Raw genomic sequence first — 14122 nt, forward strand, 5'->3', positions numbered from 1 at the left:
AGAGCTGCTAGCATGGCTATAGATGCTCAGTCTTGTTTCACTAATGGAGTGAAGCTATTTTGGAGTATACATTCAAGTTACCGTACCTTTTATGCACATGCACACATAGACCCACATTCACCTGTGCCCTGGTTCATGTTAAAGGGTTTCATTTGCCCAGGCTTTGAGATAGCACATCTTAAAGCACTGAAACATTTCATTTTTCATAGGGACCTTTTTTTTTTGTTTAATTTAAAGTAGTTCCAAAGAAAACTGCTCCTTTGTGGATTATCACCAGTATCGGGGACATTGTTTCAAGATACTTGGGTGAATCTTTCAATGCTGTGAGCACCACAAACAAAAGAAATCTCAGAGACTGATACATCAAAACTGGTCTGAAAAACTCTCATAAACCAAAAACTATGTACATGCCTTAGCCCACTAGAGGTGAGAAAATGTTTTCTGTATGCAGTGTGATTATTATTCTGTTTCACTACACAGTATGTATGTGGACCTTATGATCACATGATTTGAAACTGTGATCTGCCTGATGAGGGATAGACTTGCAGAAAAGGTTTAAATAAATACCCGGTAATTGAGAGTGAAAGTTCATCTTTAGCCTTGGAGAATACCCAGAATTAAAGCCCAGAAGTTTTAAGTTGGTCCAAAGCAGAGTTTTTATTTTAACTTATTTTTATATGCAGCAAGCCCTTACTTACTGTTTGATGTTCTTTGTAGATTCGATGAACTGATCCTTTAATAATTCTTTTGAAGTTCATAAATATCACCAGCAGATGTCAGTGCAGGATCAGTCGCAGCTTCAGCATCTCCAGAGTGATGTAATGCAAAGAAGTCTGAATGACACCAACAGCATTTCCCCAGAAGTTTACAGTTTTTTCCTTTTATATCGCAGCCTGTTTCAACATTTGGTTTATTTTTGTCTGACTTTTCTCTCACGTTTGCTTATTTTCTTGTGTAATGTTGTATACTTTTACCTTAAATGAAACAAACCGAAAAAGACAAATCACTATTGGTTGAGCTGCTCACAGCTGATGTCCACACTGAGCCCATAACCTGTGACGAGGGGCCACAAGCACATGGCTTCATATTAAGGTGTCACAAGCCAAAAAGGCTGGGTATGTGTGTGGTGGCTGAATCAGCAGCCTGCCAACCTTATTTATTAATCAAAAAGCGTTGAGGGTTAAACAGGAAGTAGAAACATGCAAATGACATAAATAAATTAACGTGTTGTATTGATTAAGGCAGGTATAGAATAAATAAAAGGGGTAAACTATGACGTTAGCAGCTGACCATATGAGCACAAAGCAACAATATTTTTACAAAATATTAAAACTTTTTTCCAGTTATCTTCTTATAATAATAATAATAATAAAAATAAACCTTATTTATACAGCACTTTTTGAACAAAGTTACAAAGTGCTTTACATGGTTGGACCAGGATTAAAACATTTCAAGACTGCAACGAGCCAAATAAACTGCAATTAAAAATAATACAAAAATAAAATTGAATAAAATACCCAACAATAATATGAGATAAAAACAATAATATGAGATAAAACCGACCAAACATGTTGGAAATAAAACATTGTGCTAGCACTAATAAAAGGCGTAATTCTTGTCATAATAACTCATGATATTAACTCTTCTATTTATCGTCATGCAGCTCGTGAGTGTGCTGCCGAAAACATGACACAGTCTGGGCTGGTGTTCATCAACACGTCCGCTGTTATCCGTCTTCAATGAAACATTTCAGCTGCGCTGCAATTGAGCGCGCGCCGTTGGCTGAGCATCTGCCGCGCGTCTCCGCCTCTCTCATCATTCCGAGCGCTCGCGCCCGTTGCGGATGCGTGCGACGGGACGGTCTCGCGTCCCGCTGTAACTGCTCCCAGTCTGTCTCCCTCACTGAAACGGAAGGTTGACTACAAACACAACAATGGGAGGATTTAACGCGTAGCGGCCCCTGCTCCATTTTATTTAAAATTTAAAGCGTCGTGTTTGGGTTTATTCCCCGCGAAAATGGCGACGGGGGCAGGCTGGCAGCCTCCGTACAACATCTCGACTAGCAACACCAAATATACCCCCTCACCAACGTCCAGCATGTTTTACGACGGGAGTTTGGCGCTGGAATACAGTCAAGACCTGCATTTGAAGATGAGCAAGAAGATAGCACAACTCACCAAGGTCTGCTGGTGTGAATGAATGTCGTAGGATGTAACGTGGTCAGGTCACTTAGAGCACGTTTGGGATGTAGATGGAGTGGTGCTGTAGAATATTGTGATGGGGTGTCATTTGTAAACATGCTGATGAGGGAGGATGTTGGGGTATTTTATGGTATTTTATACATTGACTTTGGTCCAGGTCAGGAGGTTTAATGATATTTCACTGCTCTGCATCCTTGCACGGTTCATAGGTCACCATCAAATACTACCTTCATTAATAGGTAGTGCTAGTTATTTATCAGTACAATTCTATGCAGATTTACCTAGAGAGAGTTTGTATTCTCTGGCTGGTAGTATACTGTACTCTGCCTGTAAAATCCACACTGTATTTCATGAGTGATTACACTGATAGCTAAGAGCCCTTCAGATGCGTAGAGGAATGTGCTGCTGTAAATGTACCCTGTGCCACACCACTGTTTAACCTGTGCATGTTTTTCTGCCAGCACAGGGCTGCCATTGCCACCAAAGGGCTTAGGGAAGTTATGTAATCTTGAGAGGGCTGCAGAGGTTTTGGCAGAGCTGCTTCTTTGTAGTCCACCTGAAACCAGTGTAAGATACAGGGATACTATGTCGTTCTGTCGTAGAACATTTTAGGTGGCAGCTACGTCTGCAGCATCTATAGGCTTTTGTACTAGTGGAAGGGTGGATAAAATGTAAATAAAGCGGTTTGTACGATCATACTGCACAAGAGGAGACAAAAACAGGGAGTAGAGGACAGAAGATTTTACATAACAGGCATGGTGATACTATCCCAGTGCAGAATTAGACACTGTACAGTTGGATAAGCTGTAAAAATACACACAAAATGTGGATATCCAGGATTATAATGCAGCGGTTTCAGTGGTTGATTAAGATTATTGCAGTGGTGGAGAGATTGGCACGACAATGGCGGTGGACTTAAGGTCCGCAAACAACAGATTTAACACTTTGAAGGCAGTCCAAGAATGTGTTTTGGCCCAACAGGGTTCAGTGGGACGTTTCTGTGTGGAGTTAGTATGTTTACATGGATTTTCTGCTCCACAAACCAACGTGCAGCGGCAGTCAAGTTATTTAAATAAGAGTGTACTTTACTGTATTCCTGCTGTTGTCTCCTCAAGCCTCCTTAAAAGCTTAGAGCACTTCCCTGTGTTGTGTATCCAGATGGCTTTTAAAAAATTGAAAGTGTTACGGCAGATTTATGCCTCTGCGTTTTGCTTGCGTGGGGGTATCTGCGGGCTACTGCTACCTGCTTACTAGTGATGCTCAATGTGGCACATGTGTTACTCTTCTTTGGAAACATTTACATTTCAAATGAGTGAATCAGATATCACTGCATTGCTATTCATGTGCTTCATGTGTTTGTGTTATTCTACTTGCATACACTGAATCCATGTTCTCTCTGAAGCTGTATTTAATTCATTCCGCTTTCAGTGTTGTTGATAGCCTTAACTATTGTTTATATGTATATGAGCAGTATCTGTAAGTGTGTGTACTACTGTGGGTACTGCATTGTTTCCTTCAATAATTGTCATGCAGCAGTGCTTTGAGGTAGAGCAGGTAAAAAGTAGGACATTTTCTAGTTCTAGCACACGAGAACTTTCCTTGTTTTGGATATTTTCAAAGGAAGTACAAAGAAGGACATCCCACGTTAACTTTTAATATCAGCAAAGAGATAAATTCAACTCAACCCCCCCAAAATTAAAATGGATGGTGGACAGATGCTCCTATTTAAACACATCTAACATTTTGACTATTGCAGGAGTCCTTATTCAAGACTGACTTTGGTACTTTGATATGTGGATACATTCTCTGTCACATGGCTTCATTTTTCATTGCAAACAAACAATACGACACAAAGCCAGCCAGCATTAGGTCATGTGATTAGTTTCATTATTGATTAATCTTCAGATTATTCTCACAAATGAATCATTTGGTACATAACATTTCAAAATAGTGAATAATCCCTATAATCACAATTTCCTAAACCCCCAAACTTCAAATTGCTTGTTTTGTCAGAACAGTCCAAAACCCAGTTTACTATCACGTGAGACAAAGACAAGCAACACACCCTCACAACTGAGAATCTTAAACCAGAGAAGGTTTGGTATTTTTACTTGAAAATGACTTAAATAATATGTAGATTAATCTTCTGTTGATTAACTAATTTATTAATTAATTAATCATTTCATCTTTACAACCAAGTGGACCAAAGTGGTTTAACCCAAACTACAAACAAACTGGCTGACTGATATTGATACCCGTAGACCTACTACGTGTTTAAACCACACCCCATAGAGTTTTAAGGGAACCACAAGCAACAAAGAAACCTGATGAGGAATATAAATGTGGTCCAGGATCAGACATAGTTATTGTCACAGTAGATGGTGTGCTCTGTTCTGATTGAGACTTTGATTACATGTAATCTGTGTAGTTGTCTGTAGCTGCAAATATGTAAATGAGACACCCTGGATTTTGCCTTTCATACCATTACATCATTTTGAAGAGTTAGTACAGTGCCACATAGATGGCACAAAACACATTTTAAAAATATTAAAACTCAGAGAAAAACTTTAGTGTTACCATCATCTCCAAGGACAGATGGAACAGTTCTTAATTTCTGCATTTCAAACACCTTTACTGCACACACATGCGAGGGGCCTTGAATAGCTTTTATCAACTTCTCAGCTATTTTACACTTAACCAGGTGGAACTATTGTTTGTTAAAGTAGAGCACATCAGATGGAAGAAAAGAAAGCGCTGAAATCCGAAACTTGTTGTCCTACATGTTCACTGATTTTACAAGTCACTTTGACTTGTAAATGCGTGGTTATGGTTCAAAAACAGAATGCAGTTATTATAGTGGCATCACAGCTGCACTGAACGTCTCTGCATTAAGAAGGGAATTCAGCTAAATTATGGTCTGGAATCAGGTTGGTTTCTTGCTGTGGTGGAGCACTGACAAGCCCCAATCTATTGAGCTCACATGTTAGATGTCAAAAGGCCACTTAAAAGGTCATATAGTTTGTTTTTGTCTCTTTAATTTGCACTGTGCACCTGTGTGACAGTGGACGTTGACAGCTCTTGCTAAGCCAGCGGGACCTCACATCTCCAAACATGTTCGAGCTGACTTTCAAGGAGGCATTATTTTGTAACATTGATCACATATTGAAATTTAAATGATTAACTTCTTTCTTAAATTTAGCGACACACTTACATTTGTGGTATGGAAATTATAACAAAAAAAGCATCTACCACTGGTTGATCTGAAATGTATGCTGGGATACTTGTCTACTCCAAGTTTACACTGCAGACTCTTGAGGGGTCGCAACAACCTGCAAGGTGAGGGTCACATGACAGACGCAGACAGCTGAAGGCATCAGCAGGCTACTTTTTGGTAGCCTTGCTAGCTTGTCTGCATGTACTGTCAATGAAGAAGCACATAACACAACTGAAAAGTTAGTAAAACTCTCTACAGCAAAGGGGAAGTGCGGTAACGTTTGTTAATCCACCTGCTGTGTTTCTTTATTCTTTCCCCGTTGTTTTGTTTTGACAGTGAAATATCAGATAATGAAGTGGGCAAAGCTCAACAAAAGTTAGTCATCAATAGTCCCACTGAAATGTATCCATTGTAAAAACAAATGAAAAACTCATAAAACATTGTCAAACCCACAGCCAGCGGGGTCTATACAATACGCCAATAGTGTCAACCTGGAGTAAAAATGCTAGCAGATTAGCTGGCTAGCATTAGAGATAGTTTCCCAAGTTCACACAGGTCAGCTCCCAAAATAAGAACCCAGATTGAGGCCTACAGTCTATGCTGTTGTGGGCACCCTGCTCGTATCCTGAGGTATTATTTTTGGCATGTAAGGGCATGAAGATTATTTAATCTAAAGCAGTTAATAAGGAGAAGGTTTGAGACACTAGATCCAGTTTGTATGTACTGTTTTTACAGAGCCAACTGGATCAAAAGATGTTTGCTTTACCATGTCTTAGTTTGTACCCTGCTCTCACAGAAAACACTATTTGTATTTTCTCTATCAGTGTTTGTGACTGAGGTTGTGATGTGGTGTTATGATGCTCAGGGAGGAAAGTGTGTGCGCTGAGTGTACTTGGAGCATCGGAGCAGCACATAAACGAAAGAAGGAACAGATGTAAGTGCTTTTACACCACGACTGGGAGGACAAAGTAAATGCACTGTGTTCTTCAGCTAATTGGTAACAGAGACTGTGTTGCCACTTCGTGGCGTGTGTGGTGAAGGAAAACAGTGGACTAAAAGCTCAAGTGTCCAGGGATCCTGTTAAGACTACAGCACATCTGAGAATAAGACTTTCATTAATCCTTTAATTAACGAATATGATGGTAATCCTCTGAAAATGATGAGAGCAGAGCGCAACGTTTTGTTGGAGCCAAATGCTGCAGTTGTTCTACTCCAGACATTACTGACCTTTATTCTGTAGTTCAGTCAATAGTGATTGACTGTACAAAACGTCCTTTAGCCTCAGAAGCGTCCCTCCTGGGTGTCGTATTGTCATTTTTGCCATCATTCCTCATACATTCTTCACAGAGCAGCTCTATATTTGACATCTTGATGATAAAATGGCTGTAAATCCAGTTGATAGTTGGCTTTTTGATGAAAATTTGCTACAGGCCAGTCATTTGTCCACCTGTGTAATTGGAGATACAGTGCAGTTTGATTCATTACACACGTAGACTCGATACACTGGTTGGGAAGAACTCAAGCTGAATTGACTCTAGTGATACATTTTAATGAGATTCTAAGGGTCTACATTTCCTTTCTGACAGGAACAAAATGATGCAGTAAGGAACTTTTTTAATATTCTAGACACGATAATCATCATGATTTTAAAGAATTAGTCTCCATCTTGTGACCAGGGTTGCCTGATATCACAACTTTGAATATTGATACCCCTACATTATAGAGGCCCATTTTTTAATGTATATGATTGTATACAAACAAAGCACAATAAAAGTAAAGCTTGAAAAAAAAGACACGTTATAACTTTGCAACATAAGTGACCTGTTAAGTGTAAACTATTGTCAGTGTCTTCCAACATGATTTATATGACTTTTTATTTATTTATAGTAGCATTTTCAGATCTGCCACTTTTATGATTAAGGTCTGGTCTGACAATTGAATGTAGTGAAGATCATCGTCATTCTTAACCAGAGTCTACAGCTATGCCAGCAGCTCTGTGAGGTCATACTAAGGCATAGCTAAGTGCTAATGTCGGAATACTAACATGCTCACAATGGCAATGCTAACATGCTGATATTTAGCAGGTGCAATGTACCTGCATGATAACATTTGCTAATCAGCACTAAACAGCTGATGGGAACACCATTAGTTTTGCAAGTATTTGGTCATAAACCAAAGTATTGGACAAATTGAAATTTTGACCTGCTGATGGCGCTAGATGAAAAGTCAGAGGATGACCAAGTTATTTAATGTCATCCTGAGGGGAACATGAATGTCTGTACCAAATTTCATGGCAATGCATCTAATAGTTTTTGAGACACCTCACAGTTTTTCTGGTGAGGACAGTTTCTGTGCACCTACTCTCGTGGTGAAGCACCTTTAGGTCATGTGAAAAGAAGCAGCTCGGGGAAATCATATGTTTCTGAGGAAGCACATTGTGCTTTTCACCCTCTGCAAGCCAATCAAGAGGCCAGTAGAGCAACAAGGACTGTGGTACACAAAGAAGATTCATGATTAAAAGAAGTGATGAATGTCTTGTCAGTGTCAGCTGTTTTTCCAACTGTGATTGACTGGCTGTAACTGCAGTAGCTGCAGGCTGTTGTGTTGCCTTCTGGCTTGGTTTGATTGGAGCCTCAGGCCTGAAAACTTTCCTGTGAAACTCCCAGTAGAAAAGAGAGGAAGAAGCTATTCGCTGTCGCTCTTAGTTTTTTTTTTTTATTATAAAAGTTGTCATATCTAAGGATGGACATATGCTCTGCTTCACTTTCATGTGTTTGCTCGCTGGGGAGGTGCTCAGTTGGTTGATAAAAATGGGAGTAAAATTACATGGAAGACAAATGCTGTTGTACTGAACAGCGTCATAATGGCTACATTACAGTTATATACAGATACAGTATATGCTTGAAGACATCTTGATAACATTGATTATGATATTGATAATGTATTCACCTATGTGGTGGAGTATCATTAAAAAATAATACCACATTTCTGATGGCTGGATGCTCTTAGTTCTCTGCTATGAGAACGTTAATCAGCTTGGCTGCCAGATGGTTGCACCTGTCTGGCTGACAGATGCCAATAAAGCCTGTTAAAACAGATCCAGATCCAGCTCCAGTGCACTGGAAGCAACACATTTCACAGCATGTTTGTATTTTTACACATTGAAATCAGGTGCAAGCTCAGTAGTGTCACAATCTTTGCTGTAAACCTTTCAACAACAATGTGCATGAAGTTTGAGTTTTAAAGCTGACCATCTTAATGTCAAGAAAATCCAAATAATTGTAAGTTTTGAGGACTTCTTCCTGAATGTCATTGTTGAAAGCATCTGAAAGGGTATTTAAACCACAGGATGTTAAAACTTCCCATCAAATCCCAGGATTAAAATCAGAATCAGCTGAGCTTCAGGGCTTTCAAGTTAATCGATTGTATAACACAATATAACCAATCAAATGGTATCATATCTGCCATATCAGATGTAGGCAGCAGTAATGAGAACAGATCCCAGTTTTTAACAGTCCAATATACAGTATCAACTTGTTTAGGAGAGCTGTCAGTAAAAAAAAAAAAGTTTGGTTACAGTAAATTATAGCCTCATGTAATTTGTTCAAATTCGTTGAAAGTAACCCTTGGAGCCTAATCCTAAACTCTGTTTTAAAGGGAAGCAAACAGACCTGCAAAGTTTTTTTTGTTTTTTTTTACTGTAACCACTGTTATTGTCATTTATACAACAGAAGAATATTTGTAAATAATATATATTTTGTAATATTTAATTTGCTATGGATAAACAGCTGTATAGTTGCATTGCAGAATTCTTAATGAGGATCAATAATAACCACAGTCAGATCTTGCTTCTGATTCAGTTCATTTAGAAGACAGCACATTAGTCTTTGACATTGCTTACCATGCTTTAAGTTTTTTACGTGCTTATCGTAGTTTAATGTATTTGGTAACCATTTTTCATTTTATCATTTTTTAGGAGAAAGTTTTTCAGTAAACAGTTGAAACGACAAACAATGACAAACTATATGCTTGGACTTACAGCTCAAGTGGACCTTATAGCTTAAAGAAGCTATAGCTTGACACTAACAATCACAGTCTTTCCCTAAGAATTTTTGTTGGCTAACCATAGCCATGCCACAGTTTATTTGCCATAATCACCATAATCTTTCTCTAACCTTGACCATACCAATGTTGCCATGCACAGATATTGTACTGATATTCCCACAATGGTGCTGGAATTCCTCTACATCTACTAATCGATTAATGAACTAGTTGCTTCAGCTCTACTCATAACCATGATGCAGTTTTCCAAGTTAGAAACAACACATATCTTTAAGTGTCATAATATACAGATACTTTAGAGACAATTCAAAACATCCAAAACCATGTTAGAATTGTTTAAGTGATCAGTATAAGCCTAAAACATTATTTAATCAACAAATATGGTTATTGTTGAATTACTTTACAACAGAATCATTTTAAGACACTGAGAAAAATTGCATTGTGATTAGTTATGGAAAGCAAGCTTTGGTGTTAGACTGGAGACACAAATAGTAATGCGAGGTATCCTTATTCCTGGGAGATGGAGAGACAAAGAAGAAAGATAGAAAAGAGAAGATAAAGAACAAAAAAGGGGAGAGATAAAAGGATGAAAGCAAAGGGAGAGGAGTGAGAGATGAAAGCAGCAGGCACACCAGCGTCATTAAAATAATCATGTATTATTGAAGGAACATTTCCATGGCTGACTTACTGCTGGGAATCAAAGGCTCACATTCAAGGAGAACAGGAGGCTACCTCTGACTTCTTTCACTGCCAGCTGAACGACTAACATACTGTCGAGGTAACACCAGTGATGTACTGGTAATGAAAACATCCCAGTAGTGATTGTCATGAGGCAAACAACTACCAAAATCTTGTCTTGAGCCTGAAATGTCCAGGGTGAAAAAGACCATGTTCCCTTTGAGGGCATTTCCTGAATTGGCCAAACGGACGTCAGTGTAATTTGGGGATCTGAGGCATCCATGCAGGGTGTAGGGTTTTACATCATGCCATGTCACCTTCAATGTCATTGCCAGTGTTACTATTAATACGTGTAATTTGCACACTAAATAACTGTCATCTGGGGTTGAGGTACAGATGTATTACAGCAGTGGTTTTAGTGTTTCCTACCAAGTCAAGTGCAGTGGAGCTTTCAATTAAATAAAAAATTCCCTGCTGTGATTATTACTTGGATGTTGATCCAAGTGCTGTTTAAATGTCAGAAGGCTATAATTACATGACTGTGTCATTATGCCTTATGGAGGATAATTACCTTGTATATGTCCATTACATACTGTATGTTTGTATGTAACTTGTCACCTCACTCACCTGTAAGTGGAACAAAATGTGCAGCTTCTAGTTCTCATGCCAGCGGTGCATTAATTCAGCTGACCATGAATATTAGCTGCTCACTGGGGGCTTCAATTTGCTGAAGCCTAAGCTTTTTTAAAGCTCCTGCATATCATTTACCTCCAGCACATATAAAACCTACTTATATTTCTGGGAGAGAGCGCAAGCATGACTGACAAGATGTTTTTCACTTAGGCATGTTTGTGGCTAGGACTTTCAGGTGACCATAATTGAGGACCACATGGGATTTTAGTTAATTTTTGTGTTTCCTGAGAAGTGAAAAAAGATCAAAACATCCGCACACTTACTTCCTTTGCACCAAATTTGTTTTCTAAGCTTTTGGCAGAGCTGTTTCTCTTTCTGTCCTCATCTACTTTGTTGTGCCTTGTTGTGCGTGACAGTTAGGTTAGGTTTACCTAAGTCAGGCTTTTCACAAGGAGCCCAGCTTTTCTTGGCTTTCTTTATGAAACACACATTGGTAAAGAAAAATTTTGTTTAGACAGAACACTTGAAAAATGATCGTATTTTACAGCTACTGCTGTGAATACACAACTCTGTCTGTGAATAATGCTGTCAGAGCGCGAACCCTATTTCTCTCCTTCCCTGATGTTATTGGTATTGATTGTGTTGCGCTCTGAATGCAGAACTGAGGTTCACTCTTCACTGTAGAACTATTGATCTGAAATTGAAACAGTTAATAAGAGCCTTCTATCCCATCCTCATTCTGTCGTCTAATTCTCTTCTTGTGTCCAGGTAATTTATGCTCTCAACACCAAGAACGACGAACATGAAGAAGAAATTGAGTCTCTGAAAGACGCCCACCAGGACGAGGTATGGACACAACAGAGCACCAAACACCTATGATTATACAGGACACAGGAGCATGTGGATAGGGTCACTATTTATATGATCAGTTTAAGTGGAGAAAGTGACATTCTCCTCTTCAGTATTTTAGTGACTGGCAGTGTGCTGCAGTGGGAGGAGAGGGGCAGCAATCCTGTGTCACACTGCAATTTTGGTGTCAAGACTGACAGACTGTATTTTAGCTGTCTGCCGCCCATCTGCAGGGAACAGGTCAATGCTGCACTGTGGAGGGTGCATCCATGTTTTTGTCAAATTTTGGGGCAAGGCACTCCCACATAGACCTTTCCAAAATCACAGAAATCCTGTTTATTCATGATGCTTGTCAGTTTCACTTTCATTATACAGTAGATTGTTCATCTTAAATGTACAGAAAAAATACAGTTACAGCAGTTACATTTAAATTAAGGCAGTGATGCTGTTAATGTAGAGTAAAGATGAATTAATGTCTTACCAGCATCTGTTATCTATAACAGTTTACAGGTGTGAAGCCCTGCCCTTTCAGCTGATTAACTCACTTTACAGCTACTGTACATGAAGGCAGCGGGTGAGGAGGCTGCCAAATGAAAAGAAAAACCAACATGAAGTGTGTTAGTATGGGGTTTTTCCACCTCAAGCCTTCAGCCAACAGCTCCAGTGCTACATGGCATAGATTCTCTAGGTTTTGGGATTCTTTACTGGAGGGATGAACACTATTCATCCAAAAGATATTTCCTCATTTGGTGTTTTAATGATGGTGGTGGAATGCTTTAAATTTATTATACAGTAGAACTGTACTGGTTTCACAGAAATAGAATAAGTCTGGCTCTAGATTATAAACCATGATCTCCAATGACAGGCAGAGTTTATTTAAGGACAAGACCTAAGCTGATATGAAACTGGTTTAAATGTTGTTCATTTCCTTTCCATTGCTTTCAGAGAGAAGCTTTAATGCACTATGGTCTAAGTTGATAATTTAATTTGTTTCTTTAAAGTGTTACATTTTCTCCCTTGCCAAGAAACATTTCTTGGAGGCAGCAGTGTTGTGCTGGCTCCTAGTTTTGTTTATTTCTACATTTCTCACTTTAGTTCTTATTTCCGCCTACTCTGTATGTGGGTTTTGGAAATCCTCTACATGTTGTAATGGAACAGTTTTTTATGTCACATTATATTGTCAAACTGGCTGTATACATCATCTCAAAAGTCATTTATGAGACCAAACTGTGAATGGAGTGTTAAATTATCTCTGCAGCTTTCAAGATGTTGACTGTGTTTATGTTTTTTCTCCTGCTCAGGTCCAACACATTGTGACAGAAACCAGAGACAAGATCATGCAGTACAAGAGTAAGATGGCGGACGAGGCAGACCTGAGGCGGCGGCTGGCCAGTCTGGAAGAATCTGTCGAACTCCACGAACACATGAAGAGACAGGTCATTCACTGCTGCTGGGTACCACGAGGGCTCCATGTAGTTTGGTTGTGTGTGTGTGGCTTAGTGTGTTTTCATTCTGTTCGCTCAAAGTGGATATGTTTGTAGAGCTTCACAGATGCATAAATTAGAGGGACATTATCTTCATGTTGTGTCGTGTCGTAGTTCCGCAGCAGCCTTTGATGAATTCAATTAGTTAAATCTGAATTGAGCTGCGTCTAATAATCTTGTGATGTAATATAGAAGTGATTGCATGAAATTGCAGTTGTACATTTGTGTAATGTATTGCAGTTGCTGTAATGTAAAATAATGTAATGCAGCTGTTGTAATGTTTTGTTCCTGTCAGGCTTTAGCAGAGTTTGAGATGTACAGACAGAGAATGGAGGATTCCCAGCTCTGTACCGAGGCCCAACACACACAGAGAGTGGTTTCTATGAGCAGAGAGGTAAGGCTTTACACACACACACACACACACACAGAAATATATATATATATAATCACACAGCCTGCTAATTTAAAAGATTATTTCCTGCTGTTTTTGTACTGTGAGGATGGAGATGCATTGTGATTCTCTGACCCTGTTTAAAGCTGAGAAAACATAAAAAAAAAAAGATTTTTCATCAAATATTGTTCACTATACTCAGTTCTGAGTTGTATGCTTGAACAATATAAGTTGTGCTGTATAGTGCTTATCAGTACTAGTATGCAACACTTTTCCACTGGCTTTATGACTTAATGAATTCTTAACTGGTATGTGACATTGCTGTGGTAACGGTACAACTAATACATGGTATATACCACTTTTTATATTTGAAAAAAACAAGAAGAAAGAAATATTTTGACATAATGCTTATTGGCATATAGCTAGTGTTAATGGTCAAACTTTGTTCAAGGCATTATGCTCATACAGGGGTAAATATGTAGCTACGGCTAGCCCTGCTAGCTTAGACACCAGTAGAACAGTAGCGTCATACCACTAGTCAAAGTGGTATATCACAATAAAAGGCATATGACACTAAACAAGAGTAGCACACCGCCGGTATGCCGGTGAA

The 14122-nt window shown here is 39.0% G+C and overlaps 1 protein-coding gene across 10 annotated transcripts in view; it reads left to right on the forward strand.

Annotated features, from left to right (window-relative positions):
• Positions 1-1839: 1839 nt before the first annotated feature.
• The window catches only part of LOC122872046 (protein FAM184A-like), a 57727-nt gene continuing 45444 nt past the window's right edge, over positions 1840-14122 (forward strand). For 4 of the 10 annotated variants that reach the window (XM_044187691.1, XM_044187697.1, XM_044187692.1 and 1 more), the window contains exons 1-4: positions 1841-2181; positions 11557-11634; positions 12939-13073; positions 13417-13515. In XM_044187691.1, coding sequence (XP_044043626.1) covers positions 2017-2181; positions 11557-11634; positions 12939-13073; positions 13417-13515 — 477 coding nt within the window. In that variant the 5' untranslated portion in view covers positions 1841-2016. Of the gene's footprint in view, positions 2182-11556; positions 11635-12938; positions 13074-13416; positions 13516-14122 lie in introns of all 10 variants that reach the window. The other 6 variants (XR_006377001.1, XM_044187694.1, XM_044187696.1 and 3 more) reach the window with 4 other exon arrangements.

This window comes from Siniperca chuatsi, linkage group LG24 (assembly GCF_020085105.1).
Source record: "Siniperca chuatsi isolate FFG_IHB_CAS linkage group LG24, ASM2008510v1, whole genome shotgun sequence".
In the NCBI taxonomy this organism is placed as follows: Eukaryota; Metazoa; Chordata; class Actinopteri; order Centrarchiformes; family Sinipercidae; genus Siniperca; species Siniperca chuatsi.